Here is a 23,857-nt window from a genome sequence, read left to right as displayed (position 1 = left end):
TTGAGATAGGATCTTACTGAGCAATTTGGGCTATTCTTGAGTCATGGTAATCCTCTTGCCTCAGCCTGCTACATACTAGGAATGCAGTTAAATGCTACCATGCTCAGCCATTTCCCGAATAGGAGCCCATTGTTCCATATAATCAGAGGGCAACCTTCAAGATCAGAAACTTAACATTAACCCTGTATCACTATGTAAGTGTCAAAGCCCTTTCAACGTTTGAATGGCATCTTTTAAAGATAGGCCTAGGTGATGACGTTCAAGGCCTGGAATCCCCCAGAGGGGCTGAGGTCCTAGTTCAACAGTAGTGCCCCTCCCTAACTTGAACAAGGTACTGGGTTCATCCCTAGCACCCAGGAGTGGGGTTGAGAACAGTTCCTCAATCATGCTTTGTCTTCATGACCTTGATACTTTTCAAAATGGTAGATGTTGGGGTTGGGGATTTAGCTCAGTGGTAGAGCGCTTGCCTAGGAAGCGCAAGGCCCTGGGTTGGTCCCCAGCTCCTAAAAAAAAAAAAAAAAAAACCAAAAAAAAAATGGTAGATGTTTTGTAGACTAGCCCTTCATTTGAAAACATCTACATTTCTTCCTCACATTGTTCTGTAGAAAGTCCAAAAAAATGACATTGTGTTCTCAGGATGTATATAGTGTTGATAACCTCCACTACTGATTATGCTGAGTTGAATTGTTGCTTTCCTGTTTCTCCAGTGTGAGTTAGTGTCCTATATTGTCAATAAGTAACTTCTGGGAAAATATTTTGAAAATAATTAAATATTGTTTGTCAACAATGTTCGTAATCAATTTGATATCCATCGATGATTATTGACTGATTTGATTACTATTGTTTCTGGGAATGTAGGTCAATAAACCCATTGCCTTAGTTTCTCCATTTTGAAAAAATATTTAAGAAACAGAAATTGGGGTAGTAGCATCAATCTACTTATAGTTTTGGGATGAGGATATAGCTTAGTTGGTAGAGGGCCTGCCTAGCATTCACAGAGCCCACGGTTCCACTAAACAACAGGACATGGTGTCCAATGTCTGTATTCCATCATGCAGAAGGCAGAGACTGAAGAATCAAGAGTTCAATGCCATCCTTACCTATATATCAAGTTAAACCTCAGCCCAGAATAACAATCCAGTCTTTAAAAATATTTTTCTTTTATGCTTCGGCCAAATTTAAGAAGAGGTATACTTTCTCTCCACCATGAATATAGCCCTTTACAGTCATGGAAAGCTGTGAGATAAAGGCTTGAACAGATAGAAATTCAGCTGTGACAGGCTAAGGAGTCTTCCTCTGGATGAAGAAGATCTGGGTCAAAGCTAAGATGAATTGTTTCATTGTCTCTTCTACCACAGAGACAATTTTAATTTTTTTAAGATTTATTTTTTATTTTATATTTATGAGTGTTTTGCCTGCATACCAGATAAGTACAGTTCATGCAGAATCCAGAAGGTGGCATTAGATCGCTAGAACTGGAGTTACAAATGGTTGTGAAGTACCCCTGTGGGTTCTGGGCATCTAACCTGTGTCCTCTACAAGAGCAGACAGTGCTCTTAACTGCTGAGCCATCACTCCAGACACACAGGACTTTTGGGGGGTGGGGGGTTAGAGGAAAATGTGGTCTTAGGGACTTAATCCCTTTGTTTAAAAAAAAATGTCACTTATCAATTTTGTGTATGTGTGTGCTGTCCCACACACAAGTGCCTGACATAGTACCTATGTGGCCATCAGAAGACAGCTGGCAGGAATCTGTCCTCTCCTTCCACTGTGTGGGTCCTGAGAGTAAGCTCACATTGTCAGGCCTGGCAGCCAGTACCTTTACCCACTGAGCTGTTTTGCTGGCCTAAGCACACCTGTCTTATTTTACTTTTATTCCACACCGCCCTTCAACTAGCTACGTAAAGGTTTGTGCGACGCTGAGAATGAAACCCAGAGTGTCTGTGCTATGCAAGCATTCTGCCAACCGAACTACATTTCCACTTTGTTTGTTGTTTGTTTATTGTTGTTGTTGTTATTTGTGCAGTGTCTGTGTGTATAAGTGAGACAGACAAATAGACGGACAGACAGAATGAACAGATATTTTTACCCTCTAAAAAACCTCATCTGCCTCCAGTTTTGAATGTGCAAAAAAGCTTGAATGTTTTATTTGTTTATGGAAGGATTTAAGATCTCCACCAATTTGCATTTCCTGCCTGGTAGAGTTCTGTGCCCTTAGGTCTAGTCCTTTGATCAGTATAGTAGGAGGCTTTCATATCTTTTTTTTTTTTTTTGAAGATTAACTTCAAGCTCCCATTACTTCATGCTCATTAAACATATTCATTTTGGAACCAGGTGTGATGGTACATGCCGTTAACCTACAAAAGTACACACGGGCAGAGGCAGAGGCAGTCTGATCTCTAAGTTCAAGGCCAGCCTGGTTTATATAGTGAGTTCCCGATCAGCTAGGGTTACATAGAAAGACCCTGACTCACAACAAAATAGAGAGAAGGTGAGGGGTGAGTATGTAGCTCAGTTGGTAGAGTACTTGCTTGGCACATACCAAGCCCTAGGGTCTACATTTTGCAGTATATAACACTGGGCATTATGGTGCACCCCAATATTCCTAGCAGTTGGATAATAGAGGCAGGAAGATAAAAACTTCAAGGTCATCCATGGATACGGAATAAAAGCCAGCCCAGGCTATGTGAGACCCTGTCTCAAATAAAGAAAAAATAAAGGAAAAACAAGATTGTTGGGGGAGGGAAGGGAGAGGGGTTAGGGGGATGTTTGCCCGGAAACCGGGAAAGGGAATAACATTTGATATGTAAATAAGAAATACTCAAGTTAATAAAACAAACAAACAAACAAAAAAACCCACGATAGCCCTGAGTCTATCCCTACTCCCACATAAACTGGATGTGGTGGTACATACCTGTCATCCCAGCACTTCAGAAATAGAGAAGGATTGTGAGTTCAAGGCATTCTTGGCTTAGGGAGCTGAAGGAAAAGGCACAGTGCCTCCCTGTAAATGATTTGTTCTCTCTTGTCACGGCTGATAGTGAATCACAGTCCTACTAAAAGATGGCTTTCTGATTCCATCTTGCCTATTACTGGCATAGCAAGATATTTCAGGATGACTTTTTACCCTTCCTCTGGACTGGATCTGAAATGGGGGTATGGGGTGATGGAACTAGAGAAATACACACACACACACACACACACACACACACACACACAGACACACACACACATACATATATGTGTGTGTGTGTGTCTCTGTGTGTGTCTGTGTCTGTGTGTGTGTATACATATATACAAAGAGGACCTAACTTGTTCTCCTGGCCTCTGTGGGCCCCAGGCACGTATGTGGTGAACAGACATACATGCTGGCAAAACACTCATACACATACAATAAAAAAATAAATTTAAATTTGAAATCTGAACTTAGAGGATCGCTCAGTGGGTAAGAATACTTGCTACACAGGCCTGAGAATATGAGTTCAAATCCTTAGCACTCATGTACAGACATAACAGTGTTTGTCTGTAACCTTAGCACTGTAAGGGGGTAGAGAGTGGAGGATCTCTCACACTTCCTGGCTGCCAGTTTTGTTCCAGGTTCAGAGAGACTCTGCCTCTCTCTAAAGGAGCATAATAGAGCAGGATAGCCAACATGGTTCTCTAAAATGCTCAGGTGAACACGAGAGGGTGCATCAGCATCCAAAAGTGCACAAATCATTCACTCACTCACTCGCACACAATCTGCTGCTTGTTTCAGTAGTACATGAACTAAAATTAAAACAATACAGAGATTAGCAAGGACCCTGCAAGAATGGATCATCTAAAAATTCATTAAGCCTTCAACGTTTAAAAGGAAAATTGTATAAACTGAGGACATGACCTATCTAAAGTATGATTGAGGGTAAGGTTTTTATTACACAGGTGAGGGAGGGGGACTATAGCCAGAGGCATCTGGAAGAGTCCAGAACAGGGAAAGTAATAGATTGAACAGACTAAAGCTGGCTGTGGGAAGAGCAGGGGATGCGGAGCAAGAGAAAAAGAAGAGTTCAGGCAAAGGAGACAGAGAGAAGAGTTGGGGGATGTTTGTGGAGGGGGGCAGGAAGGCGACGTTTGAAATGTAAATAAATAAAATTATTAAAAAAAAAATTAGATCAAGGGTGTTGGAGAGATGGCTCAGCGGTTAAAAGCACTGACTGCTCTTCCAGAGGTCCTGAGTTCAATCCCAGCAACCACATGGTGGCTCACAACCATCTATAGTGGGGATTCGAATCACCTGACTAGGATAGTCAGATGAAAAATTGTCCTAATTGCATTAGTTGTTGTGGAAAGATGCACCCATTTGCAGGCAGCGAGATAAATGGAGTATGGCAGAATAAAGATTATTCTTTTGCCTGCTTGAACCCTCTCACCAATGAGTTCACATACGTACCCTGCTGGGCTGATACTGATGACAATTCTTTCACTGATGTCAGAACTAGCATTTCCATGCTTCCACTGTGCATTGAGAACCAGTGACTCTCCAGGAAACCTCTAAGATTTCTTGGGATTGTTGAAACACCCACTCCTGTGCATTTGGCAACCACTATGTTGTCAACTTCTCTCCAGTGTGAAAACAATGGACACTGCGAAGCACTACAATTGCTGAGGCATCCAGTCTCAAGGATCGAGCAACTACCAGGCTCTCAACCTCGAAGGTGTGACCGCTGGTGTTACTATTTCAAGATAAACTGATTTAATCCATTATTTACATGCAGTGTTTCTTCTCTAGCTCACCATACCTTCTCCCTCCTGTTCACAGGCAGCTTTACGCACCCGTCCCTGCCTTAAAGCTCTCCTCCTTTCTGTAGGTTCTGCATGTTGTTCCTGGCTACACGGATTCTTTTTTAGTTTGACCTCAAATACTGCCTGGCTTATTATAATAATCAGAATTGTAAGCTGTTAAGAGCACAGAGACTGAGGCGAGTCTGTGCTATCTGGACTCAGGATCTCAGTGGCCGTTGGTGTAAGCTTAGCACCCTCAGCAAAAGGGAAGGTACCAGCTCATATGGCCTGAGACACCCTGCCACTTAACACATGAACATACATACACACGGAGCAGACTGAGGAGAGAAAGGTGGTTTGAATGAGAATGGTGCTATAGGCTCATATATTTGAATACTCAATCCTCAGTTAATGGAATTGTTTGGGAAGGATTAGATGGTGTGGCCTTATTGAGAAGATGTATCACTAGGGGAAGGCTTCGAGGCTTCAAAAGCCAATAGCTATACCCCAATGTGCTGCTTCCTGACTCTGAATCAGGATGTGAGCTCTCTTCTGCTGCTCCAATGACATGCTCCCAGCCATGATGGACCCTTGTCTTAGATAGGGTTTCTATTGCTGTGAAGAGACCGTGACCACAGCAACTCTTATAGAGGGAAACATTTCACTGGGGCTAGCTTACAGAGTTAAGAGGTTTCAGAGGTTTAGTTCATTATCATCATGGCAGAAAGCATGGCAGCATACAGCCAGACATGGTGCTGGAGAAGGAGCTAAGAGTTCTACAGCTTGGTCTGCAGGCAGCAGGAGACTGAGACACATTCCTCAAACAAGGCCACACCTTCTCCAAGGCCAAACCTCTGACAATGTCACTCCTTATGAGTCTATGGGGGCCATTTTCATACAAAGTACCATATGGAACTGTAAGTCCCCAAGAACTCTCCCTTCCGTAAATTGTTTTCACCATGGTGCTTTATCACAGCAATAGCAAAGTAACTAATATATCTGAGTACCCAAATTCCACCGCTGGAAGCCATGAGCAGGTGTTTCAATGAAAAAATGTTCCCTATATGCTCTGATATTTGAACATTTGCTTTCCATATGGTGGCACTACTTGGGGGAGGTTTGTGTGGAAGGAGTATGTCACGCTGGGCACTTTGTGCTTTGTTTTTACACTTGGTGTAACCTCTCAGCTTCTTGCTTTTGCCACCGCCGACTCTGGAACTGTGAGACAATGTAAGTTCTCTGACACTTTGCCTTAGTCACGGTGTTTGTCACAACAGAAAACTAATACACCACATAAAAGTAGGAGAACTGGGGTTGGGGATTTAGCTCAGTGGTAGGCGCTTGCCTAGCAAGCGCAAGGCCCTGAGTTCGGTCCCCAGCTCGGAAAAAAAAAAAAAAAAAAAAAAGAAAAGTGGGAGAACTGACTTCACAAATTTGTCCTCTGACTTCCACACGTGCACTGTGGCATGTGCATGCACACAAACATATCATAAGCATTCGCAGTAATAATTATAGTAATGATGATAATGTAGTTTAAATGACAAAAGCATGACTGGATACTTATAATTCAGTCAGATGAGGTAGCACTTGCCTTTAATCTTAGTACTTGGGAGGTAAGGCAGGAGGTCGTTGCCAAGTGTGAGGCCAGTCTGTGCTAGATACCAAGATCTTGTCTCATAAAAACAAATTCCAGCACTTGGGAGGCAGATGCAGGAGGATCTCCAGAGTTTGAGGTCACCCTGATCGATGTAGTAAGTTCCAAGATAGCCAGGGCTACATAGAGCCCTGTCTCAAAAAACCAAAACAAAACAAAAACAAAATTCCCCTCCCCAAAAAACCCAAAAACCAAACAACAACAACAAAAAAAACCAAAAACAAAATATCTTATCTTAGGGCTTCTGTTGTTGTGATGAAATGCCACAGCAAAAAAGCAAGTTGGAAAAGAAAGGGTTTCCTTGGCTTACACGTCTGTACTATAATACATCACTGAAGAATGTCAGGACAAGAACGCAAACAAGTAAGATCCTGGAGGCAGAAGCTAATGCAGAAGAGGAGTGCTGCTTATTGGCTTGCTTTTCATAGCTTGCTTAGCCTGGTTTTTTTTGTTTGTTTGTTTTGTTTTTTTAATAGAACCCAGCACCACCAGCTCAGAGGAGACACAACCCAGTGGGCTGAGGACTGCCCCCATCAATCAATAATTAAGAAAATGCCTTACAACTGGATCCTATGCAGGCATTCTTTTTTCCAATTGAGATTCCCTTCTTTCAGATATCTCTAGCTTGTGTCAAGCTGATATTAAGCCAGCCAAAATAATCTTCTAATACTAACCAAGCACCAAAATTATCCCAGAATCCTCATCCTCGGACTGTGGGAAACCTGTCCAGGATAGTGAGTGACTCATCTGCCCAACAGCCCCTCCCAACTTTGGCTGTCTAAGACCATTTTAGTTGCTGTGACAAAGGGCTTGGGAGCAGGATATTGGAAAGGGGGGGTCAGTTAGATTATTCAGCAGGTAAGGGTGTCTACCGCCAAGCCTGTTTGATCCCTGGAACCCACACAGTGAAGGAGAATCAATTCTTGAAAATAAATTGTCCACTGAGCTTATAGATAGATAGATAGACAGACAGACAGACAGACAAAGAGAGAGAGACAGAATTTTTTTATAGTAGAGAGGCTCATTTAATCACTATTCTGGTGACTGAGAGGTCTAGGAGCAAGGTGCAACATCTGGTGAAGAACTTCTTACAACTTTGTAATGTGGCAGAAGGAATTGCAAGGTGAGACACTAAGTGTGCCAAGTTGGGTCTTTCCATCTTATGAAGCTGCTATGTCATCATGGGAGCCCTACTCTGATGACCTCATCTGTTTCTAGTTAACTCAGAAAGGCCACCCTTCCCAATACCACTAACATTTTTTCAGGTGTGGATCAGAGTTTTGAGAACACCCACTGAGGTTTCCAGGGTCTACTGTTCCAGAGAATTGCACCTAGGACATAGTTTCAAATAGAGACAGTATGGGGCTGGATGATGGCTTAGTGATTAAGAGCACTTGCTGTGTAAGCAAGAAGGCCAGAATTTGGGTCTCATAATCCATGGAACAAACCAGGTGTCGCCCTGCACACATCTGTGATCCCAGCACTGATGATGTAGGAGAGGGAGATTGCTTGGGCTTGCTGGCTACCAGCCTAGAAGAAAAAAAATGTGGGGCTGGGGATTTAGCTCAGTGGTAGAGCGCTTACCTAGGAAGCACAAGGCCCTGGGTTGGGTCCCCAGCTCTGAAAAAAAAAGAACCAAAAAAAAAAATGCACATTCCAGATTCTGGGAGAAATCCTACCTCAAGTAGAGGAAGACACTTTGTTACCTACCTCTGCTACTCCTCAAAGGTTTGTGCATCTATACACACATACACCATCACCATCCACACAATACAAACTCAACCACAAGGATCATGATTCTTTAGAGGTTTACACCTACTTCCCCACATTTTTATAGCTTGGGCTTTTTCTTTTTCCTGTGTAGTCCTAGAACTTGCTATGTAGACCAGATTGGCCTCAAACTCAGAGATACTTCTGCCTCCCAAGTCCATGGGCTTTCTTTCTTTTCTTTCTTTCCTTTTTTTTTTTTCTCTTTTTTTCTTTTTTCTTTTTTTCGGAGCTGGGGACCGAACTCAGGGCCTTGTGCTTGCTAGGCAAGCGCTCTACCACTGAGCTAAATCCCCAACCCCGTCCATGGGCTTTCTTGAGCATGTTCTGTTTGTTGCACGTGGGCAAGGGTTTCCAGTGCTTTTGTTTGTCTTGCATGTGTTGATCTTGGTACTGTTTACTCCAGTACCTTGACAATGGGTTAAGTTACAAAACCTAACAATTCTATAATAATCCGGTTTTATGTTTGCCTCTAGCTCTAGTCTGATCCCTACCTGGACACAACAGCTAAAAGCCTGACCAAGCAATTGAGTTGCTTATGCATTTTTCTTCTTTTTTCTTTTTTTTTTTTCGGAGCTGGGGACCGAACCCAGTGCATTTTTCTTTATTTATTATTGTGAGAGACAGTGCTGGTGTAGGTGAATGCAGGCATGCGTATCCTTTAAGGGTCCACAGCATCACTAGCTTCGGGCTTTTGACAAGGCTTACTGTGAACTCTTTTGTGGAATGGGCTCTAGATTTAATCAGAAAGGAACTGCTATTCAGAAGTCAAACCACTACTGCACCAGCAGGCACATCTTGCCTAACATGTCAGTACTGTAGCAAGCAGGGTCTACAAGCAGAGCTACCAATGACAGCCATCTTCTAGCAGCCTACATAGCCCCTGGCACTATGAAAGCTAGGCAGGAAGCTTCCAGATCAGACCTTTTTTTACTACTTCTTACAATCAAAGCATATGATGTGTTGCATGTACAGTGCCTGTGAGTGTAGGTCTACACTTATGTGTACATGTGTATAGTCTGAGAACATCTGTGTGTACATTCCATGTGGATACATTTGCGTGTGCAGTGTATGTGGCTGTGTGTGCACATACAGTCTTTCCTGAGGGTCAAGGTCAGGGGGACAACCTTGTAGGGAGTCCTCATCTTCCACATGGTTTGAGGCAGGGTCTTTCTTGTTTTACCCCTGCCAAAGCTCGCCCATGAGCTCCTGAATATCCTGTCTCTGTCTCACTTCCCTGAAGGATTGTTGAGATCACAGGTGTCTGCACTAGTGAGTTCTGGGCTCTATATTCACGCAGCACTTTACCCAGAGCCATCGGCCCAGCCCAGTGATATACACATTTTTTTTTTTTTTTTTGGTAAAAACATTTAGTGTCACGTGGAGATCAGAGGATAACTTGGAGTTGATTCTCCCAGTATGTCAACACCACTGGCAGTTCTTGCAAGTAGAGTCTTAGATCTGTGCCGCCTCCTGCTTATGTCTGCTAGACATCTCCCATCAGCAGCTTTGGCCTAGGCTGACTTCTGGTCTGTGATGTGTCCTGAAGATCCATCCCCAACTTCTTTGGGGCCTTTAGTTTTTCCTTTTTTTTTTTTTTTCCTAAATTTTATTTTTTTAGACAGGGTCTCAGGTAGCCTTGAACTAGATCTTCCTGATCTCCTGTCACCACTCCCAAAGTATGAGATAACAAGTGTGAGTCATTGTGCCCAGCTTGGATCAGAGATATTTATCTGGGATTGACCCCTCTACACACACATACACACACACACACACACACACACACACACACACACACACACACACACACACATTCATTCCAGAATCAGGAGGCAGGGCACCCCCAGGTTCTCTTCATCCAGAGACTAGGGCTTCTAAGAACAGCTGGCTGTACTTGGATTGTAAGATTTCCTTCAGGGGTGGAGAAGAACATATCTTGTTGTTGTCAGCTTTGGGCACAGAGACAAGGGAGATGGGTTCCGGGAGCGCCAGTGAAATTCAAGAGCCACTCACCTTGCAGTCACTGGCGCTCTCCACTGTCCCCATCAAGTGTCAGTCTTGAGTAAAGACAGCTGTGGTAGGGCTGACAACACTCACTGTTACCAAGCAAGCCTTCCTTGCCAGGACCCTGGATGAGGAGGCCATTGTTCGCAGCAGGTGGCAAGCCATGGGTGCTCATTCTTCCCATTCACACCAGGGGGCGCCCTCAGGTCGGGCAATCCAAGATACAAGCTATTTGGGGAAGGTAGGTATAACTTCTTCCTAAACTGTTCCAAGTGAAGGCTGCCATTTCAGGTCACCAGCACCTCCTTCTTCCATCTACAGGAGCCACTTGCAGAGGGCTCACCCTTCCCCCTCGGGGCCCAGGATCCTCATCTTACAGCCTGTTGTGCAAGATGAGTAGGCTCTAGACTAACCTACTACTGGGGACAAGTACAAGGCCCTGGTTCAGGTGCATCACTTGGTGGAGAGAAAGAAGACAGAGGCTGAGCGTTGGGTTTCTGTACAGAAGTGGCTTATACATTTTAGTAATGGGCAACAGTGCAAGGGCTACAGGGAGAATAAGAGTTCGAGAGCTGGGGTTTGGCGTAAATTTTACAAAGTGTATAAAGAATCTGTGTTTCTCTACAATAACAAAAAACCAAAGGCTACAAGAGCAGTTGTATATACAAAACACGGAGATATTGCTTCACTTGCAGACAGGTTCCTGACCAGACAAGGAGACGAGACAAGAGAAGTGGGGACGGGCAGAGGAGAGCGCTGCGTGCAGAGGAGGAAGGAGGGGGGCAAGGGTGTCTTCTCCCAGCTTATGCTACAGGCAGGAGCAGGAGTGCGCAGGCCTGGGAATGCTGGAGGCCGTGCTGGCGCTGGCGCTGGCGCTGGCTATGGTGGTGTAGGCAGGAGGCAGAGCCCAGAATGTCCACCTGCTCAGCCCCTGATGCCTGGCTCTTCGGGTATCAGCTCAGAGAGGGTTTGGGGTGGGGATGCAGGGCCAGCTGGGTCACCTGGCCAGAGAGGGAAGGAGGTGATTGCTCCCTGGAGTCTGACATGGAAAACAGGAGAAGCCGGCTCCTTCCACTCATCTTCCTCACCTCTGGCTGGTCCTGTCCATCCTACCAACCTCCCTACCCTGTCAAGATGCCCACAATATCCACGAGCAGGTACATAAGCAAGGGGCTTCTAGCTTCTCTCAAGCAGGCAGGACAGGAGAGGCCACTGGACTCCTGCTCTTCCTGGGCCATCGGGCTGGCAGGCGGAGCTCACTTGGAGGGTGGGAGCAGCCTGTCCTAGAGGGACAAGGGAGGGGCCGGGAGGACACTGGTGAGGGGCTGGCCAAGGACCGAGGACGTGCACGCACGCTGGGTGGAGGTGCAGGGCAGTCACAGGTTCTGGCAGCACTGCAGCTTATTGGGTTTCTGTCCATCGGTGGTGGGTGGCACACTGATGTCCACCACATTGTTGCCAGGGGACTCGTCATGAGCTGCACGGTCAGCAATTTGCTTCTGTGACACGATACGATAGATTTCTGCAACAGGGAGGATGTAGTGAGCAAGCTGTGTACCCCAGTGAGGGCAATTTACCTTTCTGCAGGATACAGGACAGATGATTCCTAACCTTCAACTTGACAGAACCTAGAATCTCCTGGGAGCAGGGCCTCTGTGCACGCCCATAGGAGAGGATCTTGATGACATTAACTGACATGGGCAGAGCCATTCCTTGCACAATGGAGAAAGGGAACTAAGCGGTAGCTTTCATGTGTCCCCAGTCTCCTGATTGTGATGACGAGACCAGCTACGTAAGTACCTTGAGCTGTCAGTCAAAATAAATGCTGAATTTGCCCTTTTTTAAAGAGTATTTTATCACAGCGGTAGGAAACAAAGACAATTCCCCACCATGCTGGAAGGAACCCCAACCACATCACGGTAAAACAGAATTCAGAGCTGGACTCTGGGCACAGCCAAGTGGGCAGGGGCAGGAACAGGGCACAGAGCTGGTCCTACCTAGCCCATACTGCTTGTTCCTTCCTTCCCCTACAGCCCCAGAAGGGCCCATATCACAGGGACTTAGGTGAGGACCTCTGAGCCCATGCCAGCAAAGGCTAGATGTGTCATGACTCTGTGGGGCAAGGAAGGGCTATGCTGGGCCTACAGTGCTCCTAAAATAGGCGTGACCTTATACCCACCCAGACCCTGGCCCACCTGTGAGGATGTTCTTGAATGCTTCCTCTACGTTGGTGGAATCCAAGGCTGAGGTCTCAATGAAGGACAAGTTGTTCTTTTCTGGAAAATAGAAAATTCTCTCTTCATGAGAGGATCTGGCTCCCACACCCCTCTCACAATACTCCTCTCCAGGACAATACCTGCCCACCTGCCAACTCAGAATCTGAAGAGTTGCTGCTGGTGGGTGGGACTAGCTCAGGGACACGAGGCTGAACACAAGTACCATGACTATGAGCCGCGACACCGGAAGGACTCAGAGCACAGTCCTACCACTTACTGGCACGTCTGCCACAAGCTCACCTGCAAAGGCACGGGCCTCGTCAGTGGGCACAGCCCGAAGATGGCGCAGGTCGCTCTTGTTGCCCACCAGCATGATAACAATGTTGCTATCTGCATGATCCCGCAGCTCCTTCAGCCAGCGCTCCACATTCTCATATGTCAAGTGCTTGGCAATGTCATATACCAGCAGTGCACCCACTGCACCACGGTAGTACCTGCAGAGTAGGTGCAGACATGAACCTTAGTAGACTGCAGAGTGGTGGCAGCCTCAGGGGAACCCCAGAGGAGGGCCCAAGAACAGGGCCCAGACAAAGGGCAGCCATTCTATCTTCGAAGGAGACCCTTCAGGAGTGGGAGAGACTCCTGAGACTTCAGGAGTGGGAGGAGGGAATTTGGGGCTCAGGAATAGAAGACACCCAAAGGCCATCAACAGAAAGAGAAGATACAGCAGCTGTTTAGAGAAAAGGCTACTACCAGGCAAAAGTGACAATGCCCACTGTGCAAACAGGCCTGTACCACAGATGGGACCATTTTCATCCTCTGGACATGAAGGACCCATGATGAGGCCATGGCAAAGAAAATGCAAAGCACAGCAACTGAGGTGAGGGGACAGCCAGGGGGCTCTGGGGTGCAGAAAGAGGCAGATGGGTGGGGTGGGTCTTAGCAATTGGGAGGCAAAATGTATGCTAAGACTGGGAGAGGATGTCAGGAACAGGAAAGCAGGTAGGCTGCCTGGGTGAGGTTGGGTGAAAGTGGAAGGCCTAAGTTAGACCTTTCCTGTCTACCCAGTAATAACCTCATGGCTAGGATATACAATAGGCTGGGTATTGGTCTGCCTCTGGGTCCTATAGCTCTTAGGTACCCTCCTACTTCCTGATCTCAGCTTTCCATGCTCCAGTTCAGCCCCTACATACCCTTCCAAGCCTCCATGTCACATGCCCACACACCCCTGCTGGCTCCAGATCTTGACCCAAGCTAAACTCACGCAGAGGTAATGGCACGGTAGCGCTCCTGGCCAGCAGTATCCCAGATCTGAGCCTTGATGGTCTTGCCGTCCACCTGAATGCTGCGAGTGGCAAACTCCACTCCAATGGTGCTCTTGCTCTCTAGGTTGAACTCGTTTCTGGTGAAGCGTGACAGCAGGTTGCTCTTACCTACACCTGAGTCCCCAATAAGCACCACTTGGGGGCAGGGAAAGAGGAAGGAGAGGTGAGGACCCGGCAGCACCCAATGTTTCCCATATCCACCCACCAAACCTGCACGGTGGCTACCTGATTTCTGCCACCCACAGACATGCTGGGAACACACAGGCAAATGGAAGCGTCAGAAACAGTCAACACAGATACCTTTGCTTGTCTTTTTGTCTTCAGAGGAAGACTGTCCCAGCTAGAATATGGTGACATCCCAGGCCACGCTGCAGGCAGGATGGCTTGAGACTCACCAAGCCCATAGTCTGGTAGCCGAGTAAGTCAAGAATGGTCACAGAAAGTTCTGGAGCTGAGTGACCTTGAGCAAGTCACTTAGCCTTTCTGGGTCACCTATTCTACATGTGTGAACAGGAAGGCAGTATGCCTACTTGAAGGCTGGAGATGAATACACAGGAAGGGACACAGGTGAGCATTTGTCATTATTACTGTGGCTTTGTTCAGGGCCCAGGATGTGTCAACATCAGGATAGTTAATATCTATAGAGTTTGTCAGGTGTTTTAATAACAGGAAGCAATACTCCTCCCCTGTCCATGCTTCTCCTTCTCCAGCTGCTTTAGACAAACCGACCTTCATTCACCTGTAGTACCAACAGTTAAGTGAGCAACAGGAACATGTGTCCTGGCTACAGCCTAGACACAGCTGGCCACCACTCCTGCCCAGGTCAGGATTACTCTACTCAGTGCTCCTACAGGGTCCCATCACTGTTGTCATCTTATAAGGTTTATACATAAATGTATGTGTATGGCTTCCTTCAGCATAAAAGCTAGCCGTGTAGCAGTGACAGGCAGAAAAGGTCTCTATCTAGCCTTGTGCATGCCTCCTTGCAGCTGGAGCCATTCATGAAGATGTAACCTGGGGTTGCAGCTCAGATGGTAGACTGTCTGTCTACCATGGGTCAAGCCCTGGGTTCAATCTCCAGCACTGCATAAACTGAGCATGGTGGTGCATGCCTGTAATAACAGAACTGTAATCCCAGCACTCAGGAAGTGGAGGCAGGCAGATCAGAAGTCTAAAATCTTTAATCCCAGCACTTGGAAGGCCAGTCTGGTCTATATATCAAGCTCCAGGCTATTCAAGGCTAGAGTGAGACCCCAAAGCTACCCCCCAACCCCCCAAATTAAAAAAATGAAAGAAAAAAAAAAAAGGTCACTCTTGGCTACCTAACAAACTCCTTGAGGCAAGCCTGAGCCTCAAACAACAACAGTAACGAAATGGCAATCTATTCCAGAATGACTAAAGGACAACATGGCTAGGAAAGATAAAGTGTTATGGGTTAAAGCTCCCCAGGATACAGGTGGTGACACCAGCAGACAGACTATGCAGGAGAACTGACTGGTACCAGGCTGTAAAGTGAGCCCTAACCTGGCTTGGAAGACATAGCCTCCAGGGGCTGAAGCATCCAGGCTCTGGGGCCTGGGAGGGTCGTTCTTAGTCCAGAACACATAATGCAGATGTGAAAGGCAGTAGGCATCTAATCAGATACCTCAGGCAGAAATATTGTGGTCCCTGAAGGCAGAGATCTGGAACTCTGTAGCTAAGGAAAGAGTTTACCAGTAGAGAGTCAAGGAAGGGAGCTGCAGGCTTGGTCATCCAAGGCCTGAGGAATAGGAAAGGGTATTCACCAGGATCTGGCTCCCAGCCTGGAAAGACAGGCTCAGCAGGGCCACAGAGTGAACCTGAGCTCACTGCCCCTACTGAGTATGTGAGAGACAAGCAGTGGGAGAGCTCTCAGGAGGAACCCAGGACCCACCTGGGAGTTTTAAGGCCTGGAGGGCCCAAGGCCCAACAGGTAGAGCCCTCCTTCCCCTCCTACAGCCACAGTGAGCTGCTCAGCTTACATGTCTGATTTCTCTTTCTTGAAAAGAATACATTTTTGTGGGGGCGAAGAGAAAGAGGAGAGTAAGAGGACAACGAGACAGGGTCTTACAAATGTAGCCCTGCTGACCCCAAACTTTTCACCTTCCTGCCTCAGCCTCCTGTCTTGGGATTATAAAAGTATACCAAAAGGCCAGGCTAAGAATACACTCTCTTGATGCTTTCCCACTCTGGGCACTGCCCTAATTTTCTCCTTTCTGCACATGTAATCCCTAGAAAATGCTCTCTATACTTCTGTCTCTGCCTCCAGTTCCCCAAGGCCTCTTAGGCCCCAGACTGAGCACTGTCATCCAGGGTATGGGGAGTGAAAGGGACATCCATCTTGGGATCAGAACCCCATGGTGCAGATTTGAGGCCGAGCTCACTGGCCCTGCAGAGCAGGCTGAGGAGCATGAAGTAGGAAGAGCCCTCAGGGAACTCAAGGCCCCCCAAGGAATACACCAACCTAAAGACATACCAGTGGCTATAACAAGAAAGAGGTCAAGTGTCAGTGCCTTGTTCCCAGGCAGCAGCTCAGAGGGCCCTCCTCCTACACTGTTTCTTCCTGTGCTTCAATGATGCCGCCCTGTCTGCCCACCTTAGAGTTGCTGCAAGTTATCCTTCTACTTGAAAATAGAAGGGAGCCACATGACTGGGTCCCCATATGACCCTATCCAGGCTTCTGGTTGCAAATACTATTGGTGACTCTTACATTAACCTCCATTCTGCAAGCTCAGATTGGTGCATCCTCTGCCTTTATATCCTGACAGAGCCTCAGCATTTCAAATCAGCACAACAGAATAGAGTCTCCTGCTCACCCAAATCAACTCACTAGGTACCACCTTCACATTCCCTAGCTTAGTCAATGACTCACTCAGCTTGGAAGGTACTCATTCCAACCACCAATAGTCAACTTCAGTTCTTTCTTCCTCTCATACTCTAAGATCAATCCTGTACCCCCTTCATAACTGAAAGGACACTAGGATACTTCTGGGAACCAGTAATACAATGTTCTGTTTCCATGTGGGTTCCATCAGGTGGCTTCAGATGGTGAAGACATACAGAATTATACCTATATGTGTACTTTCTTTTGAGATAGGGTCTTATGTAGCTCAAGGGGCCTCCCAATGCACTACGTACCTGAGAAATACCTAGAACTATTGATCATTTTGCCTCTTCCTCTTGAGTGTAGTGACTAGAGATATTTGGTAGCATGCCTACCTGGTGTATATGATGCTAGGGTTGAGAATCCAGGGTCTCATGCATTCTAGGCAAGCGTTCTACTAACTGAGCTACACCCCTAGCCCTTCAATTGCTGGACAAAATATGTGTGTGTGTGTGTGTGTGTGTGTGTGTGTGTGTGTGTGTGTCTGTGTGTCTGTCTGTCTTCCTGTTCCTTACCATCTCCAAAGGCCAGGTTATCATCTTACACTGTTATCACAGTGTCAGCCTTCTCTTGAGTTCCCAGCCAAAAGTCTGTATACTCCTCATAGCCACAAGAAAACATGTGAGCACTAGAGCCACATTGCTTGCCCCAGTCAGGGACTTAGGAGCCTAAGAACTTACATGGGTCCTAAATCCCTAAGAATCAAAGCCCAGGTCTTCCCTGGGACCTATAAGGCACAGCACTGTGTCCTGAAGCCCCTTTCCCTTCCTTGTTCTCTCTCCCACGTGCTCTAGCCAGCTATATGGGCTCCTTGCTCTGCCCCTAACACACCAAGCAGAGTCCTACCTTAGAACCTTTACAGAGTATTCTTGCCTGATCATTCTTTCTCTGGCCCTTGCCTCATGTCTTTGTAAACTCTTTAGATGCCACTTGGTTACAATCCTATTATAACTCTACTTTCCCAACCCTCCCCATTCTCTCTGTCCTAGGTCCCTCCTCCCAACCCCCAGCTCTTGCAACCCTCACATGTGTCTAGTTTCACTCTTTTCTTTTTTGTGGCTATCAGCCCCATAAGCAGGAATCTCGGATAGTCCTGTTCCCCGTTGTATTCTCAGGCCTGGCACAAGGCCTGGCACACAGTAAGGGCCAACAACTGTCTGTGGAATAAATAAGCACACCCCAAAGCAGCTGGAACGGTCTCCCCTGTCTACCTTGTCTGGATCCAGACACATCTGTAACATACTGGGAAGATGCCCAGGTCACCCCTCTCAGGGCACAGGTGAGGATGCAGCAAAACAGGGAGCCCAGCCCACTCCATCTTCGGAGATGGTTGCTTTAGAGTCAAGAATAGTAAGACTGAGGCAGGCATAGTAATACATGCCTATAATTCCAGGACTCAGGAGACTGCATCAAGAGAATTATGAGTCTAAAGACAGCCTGGACTACATAGTAAACTCAATGTCAGCTTGAACTACATTTTGAGTCCCTGTCTCAAGAGACAAACAGTACTGGGGATACTGCTCAGTTGGTACAGTGCTTGTCTAAATATGCATAAAGCCCTGGGTTCGATCCCTAGCACTGCATTAAACTGGGCGTGGTGGGCATAAAGCCAAGTCTGATGGTATACCCTGAAACTACTCTGGAGATGGAGGAGGCAGACGATCAGAAGTTCATTACCATCCTTGGTTACATAGTGAGTTTGAAACAGACTTAAGCTTCATGAGACTCAAAAACTAAGCAAACCTGGTGTGGTGGCACATGTTTTTAATCCTAGCTCTTGGAAGGCAAGCAAAGGACAGCCAGGGATACACCCTATCTGACCCTATCTCAAAACAAAAACAAAAAACCCACAAAAACAAAACTACAAAACAAACAACCTACCCCCAATCTACAAACTGACTACTAAGAGGGGGAACGAAAAGAGGCTGCTAAGATGACATACACCACCTCATGCAGCCCACGGTACAGAAAAGGAGACCGAGGGTCAGCTGAGGAATGAGGAACCCAAGGCATGCTGTGATCAGGGAAATGGAGGCAAAGCAGGAGTCAGAGCCTGTGTTTATCTGCAGATTTGCCCCCCACCCCCAATCACATTCACCAAGCAATGCATGTCCCAGTTACCCGGGCAACTTGCCTGGGTAATTGTCTAGGCAGAATCTGACTTCAGGTCTCTGGGACAAGGCCTTTCTCTTCCATCTTAACTTCATGTCTTCCCCTCAGGAGTCCTGGTTCTACTCCTGGAGGCAGCGAAGCCCAGTGCACCCCAGCCTGCCTATTTCCGAGGTTCCTACCACCTGGGCATTCATCAGGGATAGCCAACAAATTCTGACTCATCTTCAAGATCCAATAGTCTATGACACTCCTCAGTTCAGACTTTTGTTCTCCATGCAGACTATCACATGGTCTGGTTCACAAGGCATACGATGACAGGCTTAGCATCCTGTGACAGGCTTAGCAAGACTCTGTGAATACCCAGTATAAGAATGTCCAGTTCTGGGAGGGAGGCAACATTTGGGATGTTAATTAAAATAATTAAAAAAGAAGTGAAGTTCAGAGAAGGATAGATGTGGAGCTAGTAGACAAGAGCCTATAACCCAGAACCAAGGACTTTCAACCACACTGGGTGGGTACTGACTTCTGAGCCATACAGAAACAAGCTAGACTGCAGGAATCTTCTGCCACATCTGCCCCTTACTTCCTTCCCTCAGGAGCTGCCACAGCCAGGAGAACTTTGTTCCTCACTCTCATGCCCACAGGAGTAACATGAAAACTGTGCCCTGCTCAAGAGGTCTCTCACACCTTTGCTGTCTTCTCGGTCTTGCCTCTGTTGTATAGCCTCGGGGACTCTTAGCCATAGCATCTGCACGAAGACCAGGACTGTACCTTGGGCCAAGCTTAGGCCCAAATGCCTCATGGGCCTACTCTTAGTAAATTCTCAAGGCCACCCCAGGGACAGACACAAATGTCAACAATCCAACTGCAGTAAGGGATTCTCAACCCTGGAGTCCAAATCCCCAGTCCAAGGTTACACACTTAGAACAAGAATGCATGTCAGTAGACCATGCCCAGGTGAACAGCTGGAAGGCTAGGCTGCTCAGGCCATCCCCGGCACAGGATGCCTGATACACCAGAGTGGCAACTGGGCTGGCTGTCTCTACATGTAGAATGGGTATGAAATGGCATTGTTAAGAAAACAAGTGACCACATTGTCTTGGGAAAATATGGGCCCTTCAGGAAACCCCCAGCATTTCCAAAGAAGTCGGCGACTTTGCTGGATAGAAAAGGTCCCTCTGGATATGTCATTTGGCTGCTTGAACAGGCAAGCCAGTTGGCACAAAGATCTGACACCTCTCAGGAGCCCTGGATGCTCTGGCCTGCCCTATCCTGTTCCCAGGATGGAACCCCTGGAGACCCAATGTCGGGAAGGTGTACTCTAGGAAGTGGCCCTAACTATTCTTGGGCCTGGCACAGGGGAGGATTATTGACTTAATCTCTGAGGCTAGTGAGAGTCACTAGCACAGCAGGCCTGGTAGACACACTGCCTAGTCTGGTGTACTTGGCAGAGGAATTATAAATTCTAGGGCTAGCCCTGTCCCTGGTGTCTAGTGATTTCTGTCCTTGGGCAGGGGTGGGTACAACTCAAAAGAACAGAGTTCCTGTGCTTCCCACATGACCTATGTCCTTGAAGACTGGGTAGGCACTAATGTCTGGGAACTCTGGGAAAAAGAATCTAAGGATGGGGCTTAGGAGATTCCAGGGCAGTAACCCTAACTCAGTGTTCCTCAGAGAAGTTATGGCTATCCCTAGGGATCCACCAGCAGGTTGGGAAAATGGCCAGTGCCTGACAGGAGAAAATGTTGGAAGAAGAAACGTGAGGATCTATAATTAGGTACAAATAAACAACCTCACTCCTGGGGCAGAAGAGACTATTTATGGAGGAAAACAAATGGCATATGGCCACCCACTCTTGAGACCTCTTGGCCTTAGCCTTAAGGTCAAAGGAGCCAAAGTGTGATGTGGCTGCCAAAAACTGTGTTTGTGTATGAGCAGCCACTGTCGCAAGCACAGGCTTGTGGCCCTACATGTCAAAGAAATGTGACCAAAGCCTAGGATAAGGAAGTAGGGACAGGCAAAGGTGGTGGATCCAGCACAGGGGTTTGGGGGTGAGGTAGGGCTCCAGACTACTATACTTCCTGAGTTCCTATAGGTGGCAAAGAGAGCCACATAGTGACAAAAGCAGCCCATCAACACTTCCAGTGCAATCGTAGATTTTTTTTTTCTTGAGACAAGGTCTTGCTATGTAGCTTAGGCTGGCCTTGAATTTATCTTCTTACCACTGAATTAAGACGCCTCTCCAAGGCTGACCAGGTTACCACCATTGTTATAATGGCTGACCTGGAGCATCTAAAGGCTGTGAGTCTCAAAAGGGATTGGCAGGTGCAGTGTACTCACATTCTGATGAATTCGCCACATGCAGGCAAAATGATGTGATTGATGATAACGACCTGCCTGGCTTCCCTTTTTATTTCATAGCACTCCTTTATCTAATTTAATGGTTTAAAGTCTGAATGAAAATGACAAATGTTAACCCTCAGGTGAGATGCCAGGAATGGAGAGGAGACCTAGGGTGAGCACTGGCAGAATGCTCACCTTGGGGGTTAGGCAGCTACTATGACTTACTGAAGAAGGTACCTGCCAGACCAGGAAAGGAGGCCAGTAGGAGAGGGTAGTGGGGGCAGGTAGCTACTCTCCCTCTACCAATACCAACCCCCCAACCCCGTTGCCAGCTGCTGCAGGAGCTGATTGGTGCTTCCAGGAAGTGAGCTCTGGAGACAAGTACCAGGAATGGCAATGGAGTTCCATCGCCCCTGACCTAGTAACTGCACTTCTGGGAATGCACATCAAGGAAACAGCCCACAGGGCAAAGAGAGGACTCGGGCACACATTCAATGCCAGGCTATTTATAACAGTGAAAAGGCTGAAAACAAGCAGGGAATGACCACAGATGCCTGGATGTGATGACTTGAAGGGAAAAGATCCCCCTGCCCTGCCTGGAAGCTTCCTCAGGGTGGTCTGAGTGGGGACAGGCCCCGGACACAGCAGGACTTGAACCTTTTCTGTCACCAGAGAGCCTTCCAAATCATACTCTGCCTCTGAAGTGATACCTGGACTCTAACACCTGTAATTAGTCTCACACCTGGATATAGCCCATGCCTAGCCCATGGTGCTGTGTGGTACCCGTATCTTTGCAGAAGTCTCTGTCTCTGTCTTATGAGCCTTTTGCCACAAGGATATCCCAACTACCTCCACAACCCCGAGGGCAAAGGTATGTCCCTGGAGGATCCAGAAGTTATCTATCAAAATCCATCACTGTCAATCAGAGAGTCTAGCATGAATGGTCAGAGGACCCAAAAGCCCAGCTTGGCATAGAAGGTGTCACAATGCCAGATCCTTAAAATATGTTCACCAGAAGAATGGGGAACCCCAATGACACGGACAGAAGCTTACAAAGTAGGGAAGCTCTTCCTGAGTTAGATATGTATGTGTTGAAGGGAGGTATAATACCTGTCTTTCCCATATCTAAGCTGCAATCCTTGTCCCTAAACTTATACTCTAAGTGGCAAAACCTGTCCTGGGCTCAACCCTGCTCCACCCTTAGGAACCTGATTCTCTGAACTTCAGTTTTTCCCTTTTGTTTTGAGGACAGACTATGGCTGTGTAACCTAAGTTAGCTTTTAAAAAATTAAAAAAACAAAAAAAACAAAAACATCCAAATTCTGTTGACTTACCACTCCTGTCTCGCCCCTTTATGTGTACCAGGTTTGCCTTGAACTCACAGATCTCTGTCTCTCTCTGCTTCCTGAGTGCTGGGACTAAAGGTGTGTGCCACCACATTCTGCTAAATTTACACTATTTTTTTCTGTGTATCTATCTATGTGGGCTCATGTGCCATGGAGTACATGTGAAGGGCAGAAGACAGTTTGCTGACTCTCTTCCACCATGGAGGCTCCAAGATTGAACTCAGGTCATCAGGCTTGGCAGTGTACACCAATACCTAAGCTCCCTCACCAGCCCAGGTTGGCTTTGAACTGGAAAGAGATCCTCCTACCCCCAACTCTGAGTACTGGGATTCCAGGTGTGCACCACTACAGGCCTGTTTCCTGGACAAAGTGGACTGTATAAACTCATAAAGAGGATTAAAAGGGACCATTGTTGTAAAGTCTCAGAATAGTGCAAGTACTGCATTTGATCTCATCCATGTTCTTTTTTTCTTTGAAAAAGGGTTCCAGTAATCCAGCCTGGCCTCTGCACTTTTTTTGCTCTTCCTACCTCTGCTTCCCAAGTGCTGAGACTACAGGTCTGCACCATCACCAATGTTTATGCGGTGTTGGGGACAAAACCCAGGGCTTTGAGCATGCTACTGATAAGCATGCTACTAACTGAATCACATTTCCGTCAATTACCAAGAATTTGAACTAGTGATGAACAGACAGGCCTCAATCTACCCAATTCCAAAGCACCACAATTTAAGGATACTGCACCACATGACCCAGCCTCCACTCCAAGGTAGGCCCCGCCTGTAACAAGTCAGCCCTAGAAGGCTCACACCAATCAGGCTTAGTGGGCACGCCCACAACCTTCTCCATCGCCCTACCACCACCTATAATCCCGCTTTCAACGCAGTCCGCCCGCCAAACCCAAGAAAGCCCCGCCCCTCAGGACGCCCCGCCCCAACGGCCTCTTCGACCACTTCGGGCCCCACCCCCTCAAGGCCCGGGCCCCGCCCCGGCGCATCCGGGGTCCATAGGCCTCTCCGAGCCTCCCTCATCTCACCGCTGCGCACTAGGGCCCAAAACCTAGCAAGCTCCACTTGCCACGGCTTCCTCAGACTCCCTACCCCGGATAGGCCCCGCTGAAGCCCCGGGCTCCACCTTGAACCCTCTGGTCCCGTAACACGGCTTCGGCCCTCCAGTCGCTACTGCGACCTTGCTTATTTGTACCCCACCGGGCGCACCTTTGAATAGGTAATCGTACTCGTCGTCCCGGGTCCCCATTGTCCTGGCGCTTCCGGCGGGATCGGCGACTCCGCAGCCCCACCACAAACACCCGACGGGGGCGGTACCGGCGCCGCGCAGAGCGGCGGTCTGGTGGCCAGTCAACGGTGAAAGCGCTAGTGACCGGCACCTGAACAAGCCAATCAAACTTAGGAGGCGAGCTCAAGGGGTGG

The 23,857-nt window shown here is 47.3% G+C and overlaps 1 protein-coding gene across 1 annotated transcript; it reads right to left on the bottom strand.

Annotated features, from left to right (window-relative positions):
* Positions 1–10,679: 10,679 nt before the first annotated feature.
* Rab11b (RAB11B, member RAS oncogene family) lies at positions 10,680–23,774 on the bottom strand. The gene is made up of 5 exons (XM_032909987.1): positions 23,645–23,774; positions 13,667–13,862; positions 12,703–12,896; positions 12,382–12,462; positions 10,680–11,708 (listed from the first exon to the last, which is right to left on the bottom strand). Exons 1-5 carry the CDS (start codon positions 23,682–23,684, stop codon positions 11,563–11,565), a joined length of 657 nt encoding a protein of 218 aa, XP_032765878.1. The 5' UTR covers positions 23,685–23,774; the 3' UTR covers positions 10,680–11,562.
* Between the last annotated feature and the right edge of the window lie 83 nt (positions 23,775–23,857).

The sequence above is a fragment of the Rattus rattus genome, chromosome 1 (genome assembly GCF_011064425.1).
Source record: "Rattus rattus isolate New Zealand chromosome 1, Rrattus_CSIRO_v1, whole genome shotgun sequence".
Lineage (NCBI taxonomy): Eukaryota > Metazoa > Chordata > Mammalia > Rodentia > Muridae > Rattus > Rattus rattus.
This window is presented reverse-complemented; position numbering and strand designations above follow the sequence as displayed.

Coding starts and splice junctions, on each gene's coding strand:
- Rab11b (XM_032909987.1), bottom strand. CDS start 23,684: ATGGGGACCCGGGACGACGAGTACGATTACCTATTCAAAG. Junction 12,463..12,702: donor CGAGGCCCGTGCCTTTGCAG/GTGAGCTTGTGG, acceptor TCTATTTTCCAG/AAAAGAACAACTTGTCCTTC. Junction 11,709..12,381: donor ATTCAAGAACATCCTCACAG/GTGGGCCAGGGT, acceptor TCCCTGTTGCAG/AAATCTATCGTATCGTGTCA.